Raw genomic sequence first — 19,758 nt, 5'->3', positions numbered from 1 at the left:
GTTTGAAAGTCAAAACTGACTCCTTCCTCAGGATAACCACATGTCATGTGGTTTGCCATGTGGTTGTCCTGAGGAAGGAGTCTTAGCTCTGGCCCCCTGAGGAAGCCTGTATAGGTGAAACTATTCGGGACAGATGTGTGTGTGTTTTAGGTTCTTAAGTGGAACTTGCAGGAAGGAGAAATGACATGTTAAGAGAGTGCTTTGACATGTGGTTGTCCTGAGGAAGGAATCAGTTTGGACTTTGATATTAACACATCAAGGTGCTAGCACCCCTTTAGGGATGAAAAATTCTAAACAACATATTACCCAAAGGGTAAAAGGACCCTATTTAAAGGATATGCTAAAAATAACCTTTATTAGTTTTCAGTTAAAAGTAGTCAGAACAGTTTAAAACTACTATAATGGACTTGTATTCCTTCAATGTGTTTAGATCAGCTACAATTCTTTAGGCTTTACTATATACATGTATTCTCACATCCAGATCATGGCTGCAGTCCATAGAGGTGTGTAGCACTCTTTAACATGTCAATTCTCCCCCGACTAGTTTCACCTATACAGGCTTCCTCAGGGGGCCAGAGCTATAATGACTCCTTCCTCAGGACAACCACATGACATATGGTTGTCCTGAGGAAGGAGTCAGTTTTAACTTTGAAACCACTATTCATTTTATCTGGTCTTTGGTTCCCTTTTGGAATCGGCAGCGCATTTGAAGTCCACAATTCCTGGCTTTATGGTACAATAGGTCCTTTATTGGCACGCTGGCCCAGTGATCTCCTCTAGGCGTGCTCTTTGCATGTGTCAGGGGCCGACTGATTTCCCGTTAATGAATCTGTACATTCACTGTGGTTCTTTTTTTTTTTTCCCTTGTTTCAGGCCCAGACTGAAGAACGTGGACAGAAGTACTGCACAACAGCTCGCAGTAACGGTGGGCAACGTGACCGTAATTATCACAGACTTTAAAGAAAAGACTCGTTCTTCCTCCACCTCGTCCTCCACAGTCACCTCCAGCGCGGGCTCGGAACAGCAGAACCAGAGCGGCTCTGGCTCAGAATTCACAGACAAGGGTTCCTCCCGCTCCTCAACCCCTAAGGGCGACATGTCTGTTGTGAATGACGAGTCTTTCTGAAAAGAACAGAAAAAAAATATTGCACATACATTGGGCAGAAGAGACTCCGAATCATGGTCAGGAATTCCCAGACACCCGCCTGCCTCGTCTTTCTATTCCTGGATTATTATTATTTTTTTGGTTTCCGTTGACTGAATTAGTTTTTATTTTGTTTTTTTCCTGGACCCCCAATGAGTGCTACTCTCCCAAGACCAATTCTGCTCCACTTGGGAACCTGGCTATCATAAAACATCCTACCATCAAGATTAACCCTTAACAATTGCATATTCCATTATAGCATTTCCCTAGCGATTATTTGTCATTGGATGTGCGCCTAAATCTACTTTTTATACAGATCTGTTTTTTTTTTTTTTTTATTTTTTTATTTATTGCATTGACAACTCCTTTTATTTGCTTTTTTTTCCCCTAGGTTTCGCCCACTCCTGGTTCCTTTCCTATAATACAGCATATTATCAATTTTTATACATCAATATATATATAAAAATATATATAAATATATATAAATAAATGGTTATTTAAAACCAATACATAGAAGAAGAAAAAAACGAAAAAAAGAAAAAAAACACTGGTGCTTGATACACTGTGAAGTGAAGAATTAAACACAGGCCCGAAGGTTTCGATATTTTAGTGCCAGAAGTTTAGGATTGAGGGTGCAAAAAGATAGTGACAATAAAAAAGAAAATATAAAAAAGTGTGAACCTTCTGCTTTGTTCCAGCCTCTATACCAACTTGTGTTTTCCATGTCGTCCTCTTAGTAGAAATTGTTTGTCGTGGTGAACAGGAAATGCAAGTCTTTGATAGAAGGGTGGCTTGTAGCATTCACAAATAGGTATGCAAAAAGTTTATAAAGTAACACAAAATGATGGCCTTTCCAGCCAAGATCCTGGGCTGTGGTTCCATGGTCATGATGAGCCTTGTAGACTCCCATTTGGTGATATAAGCATCTGCATTTTTCCACTTTCGCTTCTTCATAGAGCAATGCATTTCAGAATCTCGTGCTCAACACGATAAGTACATGGAGCTCTTTTGGGATTTAAGGGGTTAGAAAATAGCATCTTAAGAGGGTACAAAAACTTGGGTTGATTAAAAGTTGCCATTGACTGCTGTTTTCCCCTGTCTTCTAGGTCAACAAATTGGTTGTCCTATCTTGGGGAAACCATGATACCATCTGGGCTTTAGATGACAACACGTTGACATACAACCCATAGCTTATTTGAGTCAGAACAAGCTTTCCTATGCATATCAGACCCTTTAGTAGTAATGTCAGGTGGTGGGACAATGATTTTTACGGATTAGCAAGAATGTCATCTAGATTGGTCACCTATCACCGAAATCTGTTGGGACGTAACTCAACTTTGATTCATGAAACTTATCTTCGAATTGTCAAACATCATTTCCCAGTAGAGATTTGGGAAAGTCCACATTTTTCTCTCTAGAACGGCCAAATTTACCAGATTAGGATGCCGAATACCATGTACCTAATCCTTTTCCTACTAAGAGAAACTTTTTGTTCTATTGGTGTAGGTAACTTGTCTAGAAGACGTACCACTTCCTATGTATTTGTGACTATTACAAATTACCTTGATAACTCGTTGTAATTTCAACTACCCAATGGCGTAAACCCAACCCCCCTCTCAATTTTTCTTCACTGTATCGGTAGATATGTGACTTTTGCGAGTCACCGTGAATAACTCCTGGTTATTAGGAGGCATAACTTTACTTCGTATGAATTACTTTAATCTTCAGTAGACTGTTGTCTGAATTATTTGTCTATGCAATGACTTCGGTACGACCGAGGTTTCATGTCAAAAATCTTTGAGGAATTCTGAAAAAAAGAAGGAAGACTAAGAAAAGGCTTCTTGTAACATTCAGAAGATATATTTTGTATGAATCGTGCTGGTAGGTTTTATAAACCTCTTAATGTGATGTTTTGAAGGGTCTTTTTACCAAGGCAGATCAACTTATATTCTAGATATGGACTGGGACTTGAGTCATGAGCTTGAGGAATTAAATTGGACTTGTCACTACAGAATTCATTGATTCATCCTTATGTAATACTTCGGAAGAATGGAAACCACTTTGGTTAAACACCTTTTACAACTTGGTGTACGAAGAGATCTTGTGACCAAAAAGTTGCATCTAGAATCCCACGTACACTATATTCTTTATTGACTTTGTGGGTACAGTCATTAGTTTACTAATGTCATCTCGAATCCATAAAGCCACATCTTTTCCATGACTAGTTTGACTGGTACGGCAAAGATTCATGGCCCAAAACCTGAAACTACAAGTCCATCCAACTTCTGCCTCTCCTGAAGTCCATAGTTGTTCTATTACTCTGAAGACAATAGTGAGTTATTGGATGACCTTATGTACAGATGATCCAAGATTTGTCTAAAGCCTAAATATCATGGACGCCTTGTAGTTATTTACCATGTGAGGTGTTTCGAAAAGGAATTAACAATCACATTAGCGTTCTAATTGTTCTTGATTCCACCAGTGCCTGGTAAGTTTCCAGATGATCCAAAGAGCGGTCTGTCCTACCAAAGTTAGAACCAGATGCTCAATGGCTTAGTGCTCAGGCCAATCCACCATATGGCTTGATAAATAGTGGTCACAAATTGACTTTTATCCACTGCAGTGGTATCTTATGTGAGAAGAGCCAACTTCTATGTTTTTAGATCCTCAAAAGATAGTACACACTAGATTTCCTATTATTGGACAAACGAGCGGTTCCTGAAACCTTACCAAAGCAGATGAGGAACTGTGACTTTTTGGGAACATCTAGGGCAATGATCTTCTGCTGTTGCGAAACCTCCACTCCCGATGGAGACATTTTAGTTTTCAAAGTTCAGGAATCTTTTAGATCTAAATATAAAATTATGATCATGAAATACAAGATCTTTTCAATCACTAGGTTCTTATTTTTCCGCATCCTAAAACTGCTCGTGCTGGAAGTGAGGGGATAGATTGCTCAAATTCACCGGTCCTCAGAAATTTCCATTTTTGTGTTTTTTTTGTTTTGTTTTTTAGGCTCCTCAAAATATACCTTTTGTGAATGTTACAATTTTGCCTTTTCTCAGAACATCTTGTATTTTGTGATTTCCAGTCTATCACAAAACTCAACACAAGTTATTAGTTTATGGATGTGGTAAAAGTCTGAATTCTTGGTGTTGCGTATTAAACTTTTGACCTGTTTTTCTGCCGTGAATTTTACTTTTGCTCCGTGATGAAGGTCTTTGGTTTTGATGGGACCATAACACCCTGGTTTAGGACAATCTCTTGTTAATCGCTAACAACTGTGTGCGGCGTAAACTCTTTCGATCTACTTCAACTTAATTTTGCGAATATAATTGTCCAACCTTTTTCTGGTAATTGATCGATGTTGATTTGGCATTTTAGTGTATGTTCTGCTTAATTTTTAAACAAATGGTTGTCCACCGTCAGATGGCTTTCATTTATTGGCTTGTGCACTCTACGGTCAATGGTTTTCCTTCTCAGAATTGCTAATCATTGGTAGCTGATAATTAAATAATCCTTCAATATTGTGTCACATCAGTTTAGATGAAGGTAAATTATACAAGCTTACTTGTATGGACACAGCGTAAAGCTAGTCAAAAGCGAGTCAATATGTTAAATGGGTACTGAATTTGATCATCTTCAAACAATTCTGCTTTCTCCCGACATCTGCGGTAAAGAGAAGGTCAGGACACTTCCAAGATAGTCTACTGGTTCCACCAAAATCGTTGGGTTAAGCCTGCTTACATCTTGTGTTTTAAGTACTTTTGGATCATGTCCATTGTGCTCCAATCTAATTCCAAACCATTTTTCATACTGGCCATTTGATACTAAAAAATTTTTTTTAATGTCGTCATATTAGTTTGAGTATGTGGAATTGCTTGAGTACACCCGGACCCGAAGAGTCAAAACGGACCACTAATTTACTCCAAATCAAAAGGCTTGTTTTTAGATTAAGGGCACACAACCCATTTTTCTAAACTGTCACTCGTACCTAATACCTGCAGGAACAATTGGATTGGTTTTCTCAGATGTGGAGAAAACTGTTGTGACCCTACCCCAAGGGTTATCAAAAAAGGGCTAGAGGCTGCCACTATGACGTCTGAGCCTGTGATGGCCACCACAATGTCCATTGACCTAGGTATATAGGCCTCCTGGATCTTTGAAAATGGGCACCAAGGAATTGTTTTGAAGGATGAATGATTTGGAGCTCATTTGATGTCACCACCTACATGTTGTCCAAATTAATGCTTTAGGTTTATGTTCTTTTTTTTTTTTTCGTCTAAGCTGGAGATAACCATTTGTACCTAGGGCTTCAAAAGAGGTTCAGGCTGTCCCTCCAATCCAAACCGTTGTATGATGTACACAAGCCAATGAAGGAGTTATCTCGCAGTGGAACACCCCTTCGTGGGTGAATATGACAATAGGTGGGTTTGCTGGCACAGGGCTATATCACAGAGCACAGTGTTTAAATTGTTTTATTTTTATTTTTTCCCCTTCAAGTATCATCGATATTAACAATCTAACTTTATACAAGTTGAGATGTCGCATCATTAAATGGTTAAACATTCAACTATCTTTTCTCCTTTTCCTCCCTCCCCCATCATCAAAACACTTGGTTAGGTCCAAACATCTTTTTAAAGTTTACCCGTTGCCTAACAGTCTGTACAAATACCCGGCAAAGTAAAGCGTCACCTTGGAGCCACTTAAAGTCCCTAACAATATAATATTGCTTTCAGAATTTACTCACTTAAAGAAACACTCCAGGTAGAATTGATCCACTGTTGATTCTAATGCTGGTTCCTAGTGGGTTGGACCTTTCTCTAATGCTCCGCCCCTGAGGTTCCTCTTCTTTTTTCTTCTTTTTTTTAAAGGGCTTCAAGTTTGAAGTTGTTTTTTTTTTTTTGTTTTGTTTTTAAATCACCTGTTTCTTCACTTAAAATTTGGGTAGTGAACCAATTTATAGTAAATATACATCCTCCAGCATCATGCTCGCCTCTGTTGCTCCGGCGATGGGTGCACTTTAAATAATTGACCCCACCGTGTGTGAAACTTTTATCACCTGCCTTACTAATTTTTTTTTCCTTTTTAAGCTTATTGTATCTTAAATTATTGAAAATTTAAATAATTGCTGACTGTATAATATGAACTTTTTTTCTTTCTTTTGCGTGTATGTAACCAAACATGGTTTCAGAGCCAACGTTTCGATAGGCATTGATACTTAGAAGTATTCAATGCACAATCAATTTTGTTGTTATGTATAACTTGTAACCTTTATTTACTGTGTAAAGCTGGTTACATTCTGTCTTTTTTTTTTTTTTTTGTAGGTTTTTTTTTCCTGGCAAGTCCTATAGAATGCTTGTTTATGTCAAACATGATCTTTGTAAAACCTTTTTGGCTTGTATTCTGCTTTTGACAGTTACTACTGTACAGTCTTTGAAGCATTTAGGATTTTTTTTTTTTCCAGCTTTTTTTTTTTTATTTATTTTTTCATTTTATTTTACGGTATTTTGTTATGCTTAAAGAAGTGTCAATTGGTGTTTTTTTGTGAAATGGTCAGAAATTCACAGGTCTCTTAAATGTTTTCGGAAAAAAATTTAATTAAACACTGCTTTTTTTTTTTTTTGTCTAGCAAAATAAAAAAAAAAAAAGATGTTAATATATTACTGTTGCTAGCATGTGCACGGCTGTCCTAGAAACCTCTTATCTTTTTATTTTGTTAATTTTTACTTTTTTTTTTTTTACTTTTTTTTGTTTCCCGCTTTAATTAGAAATGTCTATTTATGAATCTCTTGCTTGTAGTTTTTTTTTTCACAAATAAAATAGTAAAAATGACTTTAAAATATCTACGTTTTATTGAGTTGCATTTCTTACTATTGAAGGTCACAAAAATGTGATATTTTAGCAATTTACTATGCTATAGCGAATATAATACATTGGGCCTTAAAGAGAACTTGTTACCGGGTTAAAAAGTGGGACAGTTTTTGCTCTTTATTTTATTCTCACTTTTCCCATTAATTATTATGATTATTATTATTAAAATATATATTTATTTTCATTATTTTTAATCCACCATACGGTTCCACAGATATGGACTTTTTTATATATGCACATATTTATGGGTGGTGGTTATATTGAAATTTTGCAGAACCGCCTAAGGACGCCCCCAGAATCCTGTGAGCAACGCCCACTTGGTAAAGAACATAATTTGTATATTAGGCATGCTAAAAAGGCCCATATCTCTGGATTTAAAAAAAAAAACCATCAGGGGAGTAGCAGGGATAAAATGTCAAAAACTGGCCACATTCAACATGTTCTCCTTTTAAAGGGTATGTCCTTTATTTTTAGATTGATAATTTAGCATTAGGAAAGGTCACCCAGTATCAGATCGATGGGGTTCCGACACCCTGCGCCCCATCAATTATCTATTAGTATTATATTTATTGTAGTATTATTTTATTGCTATTTTATTTTCTTAACATTTTATTAGTTTTATGATTTAATTTTATTTAGTATTTTTATTTTTTATACTCTTTTACGATTTTACTAGTATTTTGTTATTGTATTTTTATTTTATTAGTATTATATTTTTGTACATTTTTTATTAGCTTTAGTATTAGTTTAAGTATTAGTATTTTATTAGTATAATTTATTATATTTTATTAGTATTATATATTTTATTTTTGTAAACTTTATTGTTTTTTTTTATATTTTTTACTGTTCTATTTTTGTTACAATAAATAAATTAAAATAAAGTTAGCAAAAATAAAATATTAATTTAATATTAATGCAATAATATACTAGTATATTATTATTATATTACACAGTGGGGGGGGGGGGGAGTAACCTAGAATATTGTAGCCACCAGCGGTTCCGGTGCTTCCGGTGTCTCCACATTCTCTGGTTTCATGTCATATCTAATGTGCCAAGCTGGGAAACATGATCGGTCTTATACACCTAAAAATTAGAACAATTGCGTTAAGGCTTAGCAGGCATTAATTCAATAACGTGCAAAACCTCCTGGCATCGGCCGGGAATCCTTTTAATCAATACACTTAGTGCAGTGCAATATGAGCTTTTCACAGCAGGTAGTCGTTCCGGGGACTGCGGGATCACATTTAGCGCGTGACTTGTACTAGAAGCAGATTGTTTGTAGTAATTGAGCGCTAGAATTTTTTTTCCCTTTTTGGGTTAAAGGGGTTGGATATGATTTAAAAAAATGGCATCTTCTAGAAACAGCGCCCCACTTACCTTCAGGTTATGCATGGTATTGCTGTTTGGTCCCTTTCACTTCAATAGAGTTGCAATACCAGACGCAACCAATGATCAGGTGCTTCTCTGTTTTTGGAAGAAAGCAGCCATTTTTCCCATTCACTACTACCCATTGGCTGCTTCACTGAACCACATTTATGCCATGTTCCACTGGGGGAATTTTTTTTTTTTTTTTTCAGTTTTCATTTTTTTTATGCTGCAGATACTCGCAGAAAAACAGCACTAGCAATCTGACCCGATTATTGCATTTTTTGCTGTTTTTTTTCTTAAATATATACATTTTTTATGTAGATTTCTTGGGTTTCTGCACTTAAAAACTCAACTGAAATTTTTATTTCTTGCTTTTTTCTTGGCTCTATAGTGAAAAAAAGTCCACCAAAAAAAAAACTACAGTTCAATGGCCTCTTTAAATGCCCAGTAGACACGTGATTAAGTACAAGTTTTCTCTACAAAAATAATGCATCATTTTCAATTTGTGGGAACATGGCCATAGGGCTATTTGATGCTTAAAGGGTGATTCCACTCATAACTTGCAATTAAAGGAGCATAGCGTATATTAAGAAATAGTTAAATTACCAAAATTGTGACTCTTAGGCCCTGCCCCCGAGGTTCGCTGCTCAAAAACACAACTTAATTTTTGCTAAAACTCAGATCTATCATTGGCAGATATGAATGTTATTTCTAGTAGTGGGGCAGGACTTTTCATGGTCTTCGGTACTGCAGCAAAACTCCACTTGCTGCATAAAAAGGAATGGCGCCAACAATCCCTTTAAATCTGTTATGCACCTCCCCCTCAGCCTCGTTTTATAATAAAGTTTGAGGGTCTTTTAGAGCAAGTATGCTATTACAGAGCTGAAGTCCAATGGGCGGATTTATTAGTGACTGGTAGCCTCATTGTATAAGGTATACATTAATAGGTAGGACCGCCCACTGGACTCCTAAGATCAGAATGTGCAAGTCGTGCTGAATCTTTTCCCACAAAACTTTCTTTCCGCTCAGCATTTCCTGCACTTTGGACTCCATACTACAATGTAACAAGTTCTTTTTAGAGATTTGTATGACCATACTGTCACTGTAACGACCAAGGCAGCTGTGTCCATGACCTGACCAGGATGGATTCGGATCTACTGACTGTAAGAATTGTAGAACTTCTCCTTGCACTGAATAGTTGTCCCTTTAAATTCTAGAATCTTTAACAATTGTCACAGCAGCTCAAGGCGAAAAGCAAATAAATGAAATTCTACGGATGAGGAAATTGCATTTCGTTCCATTTCTCCGGCTCCATAATTTCCTATATGGATGGAGAGGTAATTGATGCCGGTGACATGGAGATTTGCAGCGTAAGACAAAGCGCTGAGGAGGCTGAACGTTGTCTCCTTCCAGCAGGCTGAGGCTGATGCTGACGTGTGTGAGCTGGTGATTGGGTACTACTGTATTTCCAGAGCTGAGTATCTGCACGTTTGTAGCCAGGGTAAGAGGGTCCGTTTTGCGGCGTGTTCCCTACAACCCTAAACGGGGATCCCCAATCGAGGATGGAGCAGTGACTCTCAGACATAGAAAGGTTCAGGTGGAATGAGCTTCACGGTAGAGTATTGTTAGAATATTTTATGAAAGTATTAACTTGGCGGTTGGTGTGGCACAGAGCTATATGATTGCTTTTCGCAGTTGAAGCAAAATTCTTGGTGGTCCTAATTCATACTAGTGGCGCACAACTTGGTAGTTAGACGTCACACTTGTGGGGCACAACTTGGTGGTTGGACTTTGACTTTAAGCACAGAGTTTGGTGGTTACACTTTAAACTAGTAGAATAGAGCCTGGTGGTTACATGTCAAGCTTCACACACAACTTGGAGGTTACATTTCAGAGTTGAGGCACAGACCTTAGTGGTTGCGCTTCACACTTGTGGCACAGAGTTTGTTGGTTACAGTTCAGTCTTGCGGCATGGAACTTGGTGGTTACATTTCAGTCTTCACACATATTTTGGTGGTTACACTTCACAGTTGAGACAAAGATCTTGGTGGTTCCAATTCAGACTTGTGGCGCACAACTTGATAAACTTCAAACTTGCAGCACACAAGTTGGTGGTTTGAGTTGAGGCACAGAGTTGGGTGGTTGAACTTCAAATTTGAGGCACAATGTTTGATGGTTACAGTTCAGTCATGAGGCATAGAACTTGGTGGTTACATTTCAGTCTTCATACATATTTTGGAAGTTACACTTCACAGTTGAGGCAAAGATCTTGGTGGTTCCAATTCAGACTTGTGGCAAACAACTTATTGGTTTGACTTTAAGTTGAGGCACATAATTTGGTGATTACACTTCAGACTTGAGGCACAGAGCTTTATAGTTAAATTTCAGAGTCGAGGCATAGACCTTAGTGGTTACACTTCACAAAGTTTGGTTACAGTTCAGTCATGAAGCATAGAACTTGGTGGTTACATTTCAGTCTTCACACATAATGTGGAGGCTGCACTTCAGATTGGAGGCACAGAGCTTGAGCTTCCACTTTAAAGTTGAAGGACAGAGCTTAGCAGATACTAACCAGAACAATCTCTTGGTATGGTTCACACATTATTTACAGCTGCTTCACTCCTGGAGTATAGTTTAGGAATACATATGCCGGTGGTTCAGTGCTTCGTTTTCGTCTGAGAACTCCCTGACAGTCTGGGTGTACAACTGAAAAATGGAGAAATTCCAAATATTTAGGTGGCAGAACATCTCACAGAACCACGGCTGCGGGTTAGAGGGAATGTTTAGTGTCTTTGCCGGTCCTGTCCACGGCTGCTGATCGCACCCTGACTGAAGTGACTCGTGGCCGCTTTAGACTAATTATGATCAGGTCACTGTTTACTATGGTTTTACTGCTGCCTACATCCTTTTATTCAATAATTAATCATTATTTATAGTCCGTTGTTTTTGTAGCTCCAACATATTCAGCGATGTACAGAGATTGTCATCATTCCTTATCTCCCAGTAATGTTTTTCTTATCTCCATGAGCTAAGAAGCCAATTATCAGTGCATTCTTCAGTAGGGATCAAATAAGTTTCACTATCTATTTTTCCTTTTTTTATTTTGTTGTAAAATACGACCATACAAAATCCAAAGCAATCCAATGCATATATACTGTGTACATCAACCTAAGATAAAGCTAGTGTCCAAATAATGCCGCCAAACAATGCTTAAATACTTTTTTTCATGCAATATCTATATATTACTGAAAACACAACATATGCAATACTGCCACACTATTGAAACTGATAGTAAAGGGAATATATTTCTGTACCATTTTGTCATACTACTGGACCTGATACCAGAAGGAAACTATTTCTACATAATGCCGCCATACTACTGGACCTGATACCAGAAGGAAACTATTTCCACATAATACCGCCATACTACTGGACCTGATACAAGAAGGAAACTATTTCTACATAATACCTCCATACTACTGGACCTGATAGCAGAGAGGATGTATTTCTGGATAATACCGCCATACTACTGGAACTGATAGCAGAAGGGTTGTATATCTACAGAATACCACCATACTACTGGAACTGATAGCAGAGAGGATGTATTTCTACATAATACCGCCATACTACTGAAGCGGATAGCAGAAAGGATGTATTTCTGCTCAATACCGCCATACTACTGGACCTGATAGCAGAGAGGATGTATTTCTACATAATCCCGCCATACTACTGGAGCTGATAGCAGAGAGGATGTATTTCTGGATAATACCGCCATACTACTGGAACTGATAGCAGAGAGGATGTATATCTACATAATACCGCAATACTACTGGAACTGATAGCAGAAGGGTTGTATTTCTGCTCAATACCGCCATACTACTGGACCTGATAGCAGAGAGGATGTATTTCTACATAATACCGCCATACTACTGGAGCTGATAGCAGAGAGGATGTATTTCTGGATAATACCGCCATACTACTGGAACTGATAGCAGAGGGGATGTATATCTACATAATACTGCAATACTACTGGAGCTGATAGCAGAAGGGATGTATTTCTACATAATACCGCCATACTACTGGAGCTGATAGCAGAAGGGATGTATTTCTACATAATACCGCCATACTACTGAAGCTGATAGCAGAAGGGATGTATTTCTACATAATACCGCCATACTACTGGAGCTGATAGCAGAGAGGATGTATTTCTACATAATATCGCCATACTACTGGAGCTGATAGCAGAGGGGATGTATTTCTGGATAATACCGCCATACTACTGGAACTGATAGCAGAGAGGATGTATATATACATAATACCGCAATACTACTGGAACTGATAGCAGAAGGGTTGTATTTCTGCTCAATACCGCCATACTACTGGACCTGATAGCAGAGAGGATGTATTTCTACATAATACCGCCATACTACTGGAGCTGATAGCAGAGAGGATGTATTTCTACATAATACCGCCATACTACTGGAGCTGATAGCAGAGAGGATGTATTTCTGGATAATACCGCCATACTACTGGAGCTGATAGCAGAGAGGATGTATTTCTGGATAATACCGCCATACTACTGGAACTGATAGCAGAGGGGATGTATATCTACATAATACCGCCATACTACTGGAGCTGATAGCAGAAGGGATGTATTTCTACATAATACCGCCATACTACTGGAGCTGATAGCAGAGAGGATGTATTTCTGGATAATACCGCCATACTACTGGAACTGATAGCAGAGGGGATGTATATCTACATAATACCGCAATACTACTGGAGCTGATAGCAGAAGGGATGTATTTCTACATAATACCGCCATACTACTGGAGCTGATAGCAGAGAAAATGTATTTCTGGATAATACCGCCATACTACTGTACCTGATAGCAGGGAGCAATGTATTTCGGCTCCACGCTTACACAGTTCCTGGGGGTCCATCCCTGAGCGTCGCCTGAGGTCTGAACGACTGCAGCAGCTGGAGACTTTTTTTAGGGCTATCTCTTTCTGAATGTCAGAATTTATGGTTTTCATTAATAGAGATATCCGGTGAATGCGCCACAGATGCGCGCTGACCTCGCCGCTCCTCCTCCGCAGGCAGCGGGAATAATTGCGGTGTGATAAGCAGACGCAGCTGACCTCTTATTTTCCTATTAGAAATAAACCCCCCGTCCTGTGCCGCCGCGACGCGCGCCCTTATTATACACGGCTCATTTGTATTCCTCCGACACCTGCCTCCGCGAAGTGATGTTGGCCGCCGTCCACAGGAACGCTGCACCCGCCGCAGAACGGACGGAGCCTCCTGGACTTAATTCCTCTTCCGAAATTTACCGTTTACCCTTCACAATCGCCTCCTATCCGGGGTTAACCCTTCAACGCCTGCAGGGAATTTTGACTTAATATTAAAATTCCTCCAGTTTCGCCGCCTCATTACTATGTATAAGATTGAGCCGGGGAGCGAAGAGGAAGACGAGGGGTCAATACGTTTAATTAATTACAGGCAGCGGCTTAGAAGAATCGACTCCTGGAGTCGGAGGAGACGGTCAATAAATTACTGATACTTTGGCCGCAATCTAATGGTCTTCGAGGAGAAAGCGCCGCTTACGTGTTTCATCTCGGGACATTGCGATTTTTTTTTTCTGGGATGTGGTCATTGAATATTTTGTCTTCCAGGCTGAGTTTTATATCTCAATCATTTATTTATTTATTTATTTATTTTTTTTTGGGGGGGGGGGACCATATGTAGGAAAATGTTCTCCCGAGCGCAGGTTGTGTCCCTGATAATCTAGGGGTTAATAACCCCTTCCAAAATTGTTTTCTGCTCCAGGCAAAATCTAAAGTGCTACGATTACAGTGAAAAGACGGTTATTGCGCCCTGCAGCAAAATAAACGGAAGGGAGGGAAGGGGTTAAAAAAAAAAAAAAAAAAAAGTACCCCCGCTCCCCCCCCCAGTCCTAAACACTCACCTATCTCATTACGGCCAGGAGGGCGCGCTGTACGGCATTGACGCGTGGGCATCAGCGCTGGAAAAAAACAAAAATACTTGCACGGATGATCGGGGAAAGCTGCGGAATCAGGTGAATGTTTATTTTAACCCCTTCCCAGCACTAGAAAAAAATTCAGCAAAAATGGCTGCCAACGCAAATCGAATGTCAGATGTGCTGGATTCCGAAACTTTCATGAAATTTGTAACTATTTCGATTCGTTACGGATCAATTAGTTCGATCTGTATTAATAAATAATATTTTTGGGGTGGTCTGTGGTGGTGAAGGAGTTAATGGCGCTCTCCACGTTGTTAACTCTTAATAATCCGTCGTTAAAAAGCACGATGAAAACATTGCCGGGGGGGGGGAGGGAGATTTTGGCCCCAGATCAGATAGAGGATGAACCCGACCAGCTTGTGAATGGCATGACTGTCCTGCCCTGACTTTTGGAGTCCAGTGGGCGGGAATAAATTAAATTCCTCCCAATTGACTGATATTATTTGTGGGAGGGGACTAAAAAGTTCCTAACTTACCAACAGGAATGTTAATAACTATGATATGGGGGCGTCCTAAATCTCCTCTGATGGCAGAAAATTGGTGGATAAAGGATCGGGTGTGCCGGACCTGTGCCGGGATAGAGCCGTCTGGCAGCTGCTGATCCCCCCTCTCCCTGGGGAAGACCCAGCAGCTGTCGACCAATCCAGCGTCTAGACAGCTGCCCTATGGGGTGCATGGGCACCTTTAATAATGTGGCCCTCCCTCTGGAGGACCCAACATTTTAATGCATTACATCAACAGTTGATTTCTTTGAGTAACTTGTAATGCTTCATTTTCCCTGTGGTGGCGCTGCAGAGGAAATCAACTTTTGAATTCAGGGCCGTCCTGGGCCTGGAAAGTGGTAGGATTAGGTAAAATGGGTGGGTCTGTGTAGTGTCTGGCAGTAAGGGAAGCTATCGATAGAAAATTACTTATGTAAATTACATTTTTATGTTGCATCTATTTATTTTTTAATTTTGGCAATTTTATTATTTTTCTTTCATATCATGATCTTTATTAAAAATTAAGATGAATAATCTTGCAGTTTTCATCCTGGCCACTAGGGCTGTTTTAGACTCATATTTCCTGTCTTTCCAGGAAGAATTTTCAGCAGTCTCATTATCATCAGAGGCAGGATTACAAATACAGATAACACCTCTATTGCACAGGTGATAGCACGGAATCCAACAATTCTCAATAGGTGATGTCACAGCTCACCTCCTCCCCCCTCATGTACAATGACTGATAACACCTCTATACAAAACTGATAACACAGGATCCATCATTCACAATATGTGCTGTCACAGCTCACCTCCTCCTCCTGTACAATGACTGATAACACTTCTATATACAGTAGATAACACAGGATCCACCAATCACAATAGGTGATGTCACAGCTCACCTCATCCTCCTGTAAAATGACTGATAACACTTCTATATATAGTAGATAACAGATCCACCATTCACAATAGATGATGTCACAGCTCACCTCCTCCTCCTGTACAATGACTGCTAACACTTCTATATACAGTAGATTACACAGGATCCACTATTCACAATAGGTGATGTCACAGTTCACCTCCTCCCCCTCCTGTACAATGACTGATAACTCTATATACAGGAGATAATATAGAATCACCCATTCACAATAGGTGATATCACAGCTCACCTCTTCCTCCTTCTGTACAATGACTGACAACACCTCTATATACAGTAGATAACACAGGATCCACCATTCACAATAGGTGATGTCACAGCTCACCTCCTCTTCTATTATTTATTTTTAATACAGTTTGCGAAATGGGGCAAATAAAAAAAATTGCTTAAAAATAAATAAAAATACATCCATACAAAAAACCATACAACACAAAACTTACATCCCTTTAATTATCCCTATTTTTGCAATGTCAGGTTCTTTCCTCAGTGTCGTCACCAAGCTTTCCCAGGCCCCTGACACATTTTCCTGGCATGCAATATCATTTTTAACATTATTTTTCATTTAAAAGGAATATTTTTTTCCATTAAGAATTGGAAAATGGAGTGTGACAAGTGTGCACAGCTCCGCTGCGGAGGTGTACACGAGACACAATGTGACGCTGATTTCGATCCGCCGCCATCTCTTAATGTTTGGATAATCCGTCACTTTATTGTGCTGACAATTTAGCTGCGACAATGAGACTAAATCCTCCTCGTCCTCGTCTCTGCCGCTCATCCGTCTCGTCCTGGCACTTTCTCCGAATCCTTGTCAAAATTTCTTGTAATCAGGCCAAGACTAATTAATGCCGCTTCTCCGCATATTCAGCAGGGAAATTGTCCTTGTAAGTAAAAGCTAAAAGTATTTGCAAACAACGGAAATAAATAATGAAGAGTGAAACCCATCCACTTATTTCCTGTTTGGACAGAAAAAAAATGCATTAAATCCCTCTAATTCAGCATTTGATAGTCCGGAAATTCAGATTTTTTTTTCCAGCAAGGACCTTCCTAAACTCCAGAGCAGATAGGAGTGATTATAAATCTCCCACTTTGCTATGACTAGCCTATGATCCAAACATTTGATGATCCAGCACTTCTTAATTCTGAATTAAAATAATTTTTTTTTATAAAATTCCACATGTGAGTTGAATTTTTTTCCCAGCCTAGGCCTTTAATGATATTTTGTTTTAGACTCGTATTTTTGCAAAATTTTCTCTAATTTTTTCTAAATTTTTTTACGTGGGCATCTTTGGTTTTTAGTGGCGACTACAGGATAAGCGGCAACACATCTGAGGCAACACTTATCTTAAGGGAAAATATAGGTGCTACACACCTGTCCCGGGTCCAGGCTCTGCTCCCTACACCTTGGTCCACTAAACTTTCTTGTGCTCCATGTCGGGATTTGCAAGTAGCCCGGTGTGCTCCCATGTGTTGACCTACCTAAGCCTATATAAGGCCCACCAAGACAGACTCCTGTGCACAGCTCCCTGTCTGCTGTCTCCAGCACGTCTCCTGGCTGCCAGCAGCTTCCAGTACCTCTTCCAGTCCCTCAGTTACCTGTCTGCCTGCAGCTTCCAGTACCTCTTCCAGTCCCTCAGTTACTTGTCTGCCTGCAGCTTTCAGTACCTCTGCTACCTGTTCCTGGTCTTCCAGGACATATAGTACTTGTCCGCCTGCGGTTTCCAGAAAATCTCCTGTCTGCCCGTGGCTTCTCGGACCTCTGCTACCTGTCCGCAGTCTTCAGGACATCTCCTGTCTGCCTATGGCTCCGAGTGCCTCTGTTACCTGACTGTGGTCTCCTGGACATCTCCTCTTTGCCTGCGGCTCCTAGTACCTCCGCTACCTGTCTGTGATTTCCAAGATCTCTGCTACGTGTCAGTGATTTTCAGGATGTCTCCTGTCCGCTTGCGACTTCCAGGACCTCTGTTACCTGTCTGCAGTCTCCTGGATGTGTCCTGTCTGCCTGCGGCATCCAGTACCTCTGCTACTTGTTCCCTGCCTTCCAGTATCTCTGCTACCTGTCTGCAGCCTCTGTGATGTCTCCTGTTTGCCTGCAGCTTCCAGTACCTCTGCTACTTGTTCCCTGTCTTCCAGGACCCCTGCTACCTGTCTCCGGTCTCCAGGACGTCTCCATGTGCCTGTGGCTTCCAGTACCTCTGTACAGGGTTGCCACCAGGAATTTCAGGGCTCCATACTGGCAAAATTTTCGGGTCCCCTTGAGGCTCCGCTTAGGCTCCACCCCAGCTACGCCTCCAACCCTCGAACCTTCCACAGTCCCACCGCCCACTATTGGAAAAACTCCACTTCTGCACCACGTCCTCAACAATCAAACATGAACAATTCCCATGGAACACTATATCACATACATAGCCAGCAGCTTTTGATTTGGCCAAAAGATTTTTTAAACCGTCACCATGACAAGGAGACTCTTTTGGCCGGGCCATACTCTATTCTAACCTATTAAACATTTCTTAAAATATCCAATACTCTTTTTAGGTATATTTTTCTTTAAGGGAATGTGTCACATACATTTTTTAAAATGACCAATAATATCATATACAAGGGAAAAATACTGTCACACCATGGCCGGACCACATATTACGACCACATAGCGACCGAATAATACCACATACAAGGAATGAATACCGCCACACTATGACCAGACCACATTTTACCACCACATAGTGACTGAATAATACCACATACAAGGAATAAATACCGCCACACCATGACCAGACCACATATTACCACCACATACTGACTGAATATTACAATACTGATCTTTAATAAAAAAAAAAACACAATACTAAGTGCCATTATACACAGGAGCTCTATATACAGTGGTGGCCAAAAGTATTGGCACCCCTGCAATTCTGTCAGATAATACTCAGTTTCTTCCTGAAAATGATTGCAATCACAAATTGTTTGGTATTATTCTCTTCATTTAATTTGCTTGCAAGGAAAAAACACAAAAGAGAATGAAGCAAAAATCAAATCATTGATCATTTCACACAAAACTCCAAAAATGGGCCGGACAAAAGTATTGGCACCCTCAGCCTAATACTTGGTTGCACAACCTTTAGCTAAAATAACTGCGAACAACCGCTTCCGGTAACCATCAATGAGTTTCTTACAATGCTCTGCTGGAATTGTAGACCATTCTTCTTTGGCAAACTGCTCCAGGTCCCTGATATTTGAAGGGTGCCTTCTCCAAACTGCCATTTTGAGATCTCTCCACAGGTGTTCTATGGGATTCAGGTCTGGACTCATTGCTGGCCACCTTAGAAGTCTCCAGTGCTTTCTCTAAAACCATTTTATAGTGCTTTTGGAAGTGTGTTTTGGGTCATTGTCCTGCTGGAAGACCCATGACCTCTGAGGGAGACCCAGCTTTCTCACACTGGGCCCTACATTATGCTGCAAAATTTGTTGGTAGTCTTCAGACTTCATAATGCCATGTACATGGTCAAGCAGTCCAGTGCCAGAGGCAGCAAAGCAACCCCAAAACATCAGGGAACCTCTGCCATGTTTGACTGTAGGGACCGTGTTCTTTTCTTTGAATGCCTCTTTTTTTCCTTGTACACTCTATATTGATGCTTTTTCCCAAAAAGCTCTACTTTTGTCTCATCGGACCAGAGAACATTCTTCCAAAACGTTTTAGGCTTTCTCAGGTAAGTTTTGGCAAACTCTAGCCTGGCTTTTTTATGTCTCGGGGTAAGAAGTGGGGTCTTCCTGGGTATCCTACCATACAGTCCCTTTTCATTCAGACGACGACGGATAGTACGGGTTGACACTGTTGTACCCTCGGACTGCAGGGCAGCTTGAACTTGTTTGGATGTTAGTCGAGGTTCTTTATCCACCATCCGCACAATCTTGCGTT

General features: G+C 40.0%; 1 protein-coding gene across 1 annotated transcript in view; it reads left to right on the top strand.

Moving 5' to 3' along the window:
- Positions 1-6,938, top strand: part of RYBP (RING1 and YY1 binding protein) — a 66,450-nt gene extending 59,512 nt beyond the window's left edge. Inside the window, exon 5 of the mRNA XM_073644763.1 lies at positions 874-6,938. Coding sequence (XP_073500864.1) covers positions 874-1,126 — 253 coding nt within the window. The 3' untranslated portion in view covers positions 1,127-6,938. The remainder of the gene's footprint in view (positions 1-873) is intronic.
- The last annotated feature ends 12,820 nt before the right edge of the window (positions 6,939-19,758 follow it).

This window comes from Phyllobates terribilis, unplaced genomic scaffold (genome assembly GCF_046119375.1).
Source record: "Phyllobates terribilis strain yellow unplaced genomic scaffold, ASM4611937v1 Scaffold_8__6_contigs__length_399053987, whole genome shotgun sequence".
NCBI classification, from domain to species: domain Eukaryota; kingdom Metazoa; phylum Chordata; class Amphibia; order Anura; family Dendrobatidae; genus Phyllobates; species Phyllobates terribilis.
The sequence above is the reverse complement of the archived record's forward strand: the minus strand, read 5'-3'. Positions and strand labels throughout refer to the sequence as shown.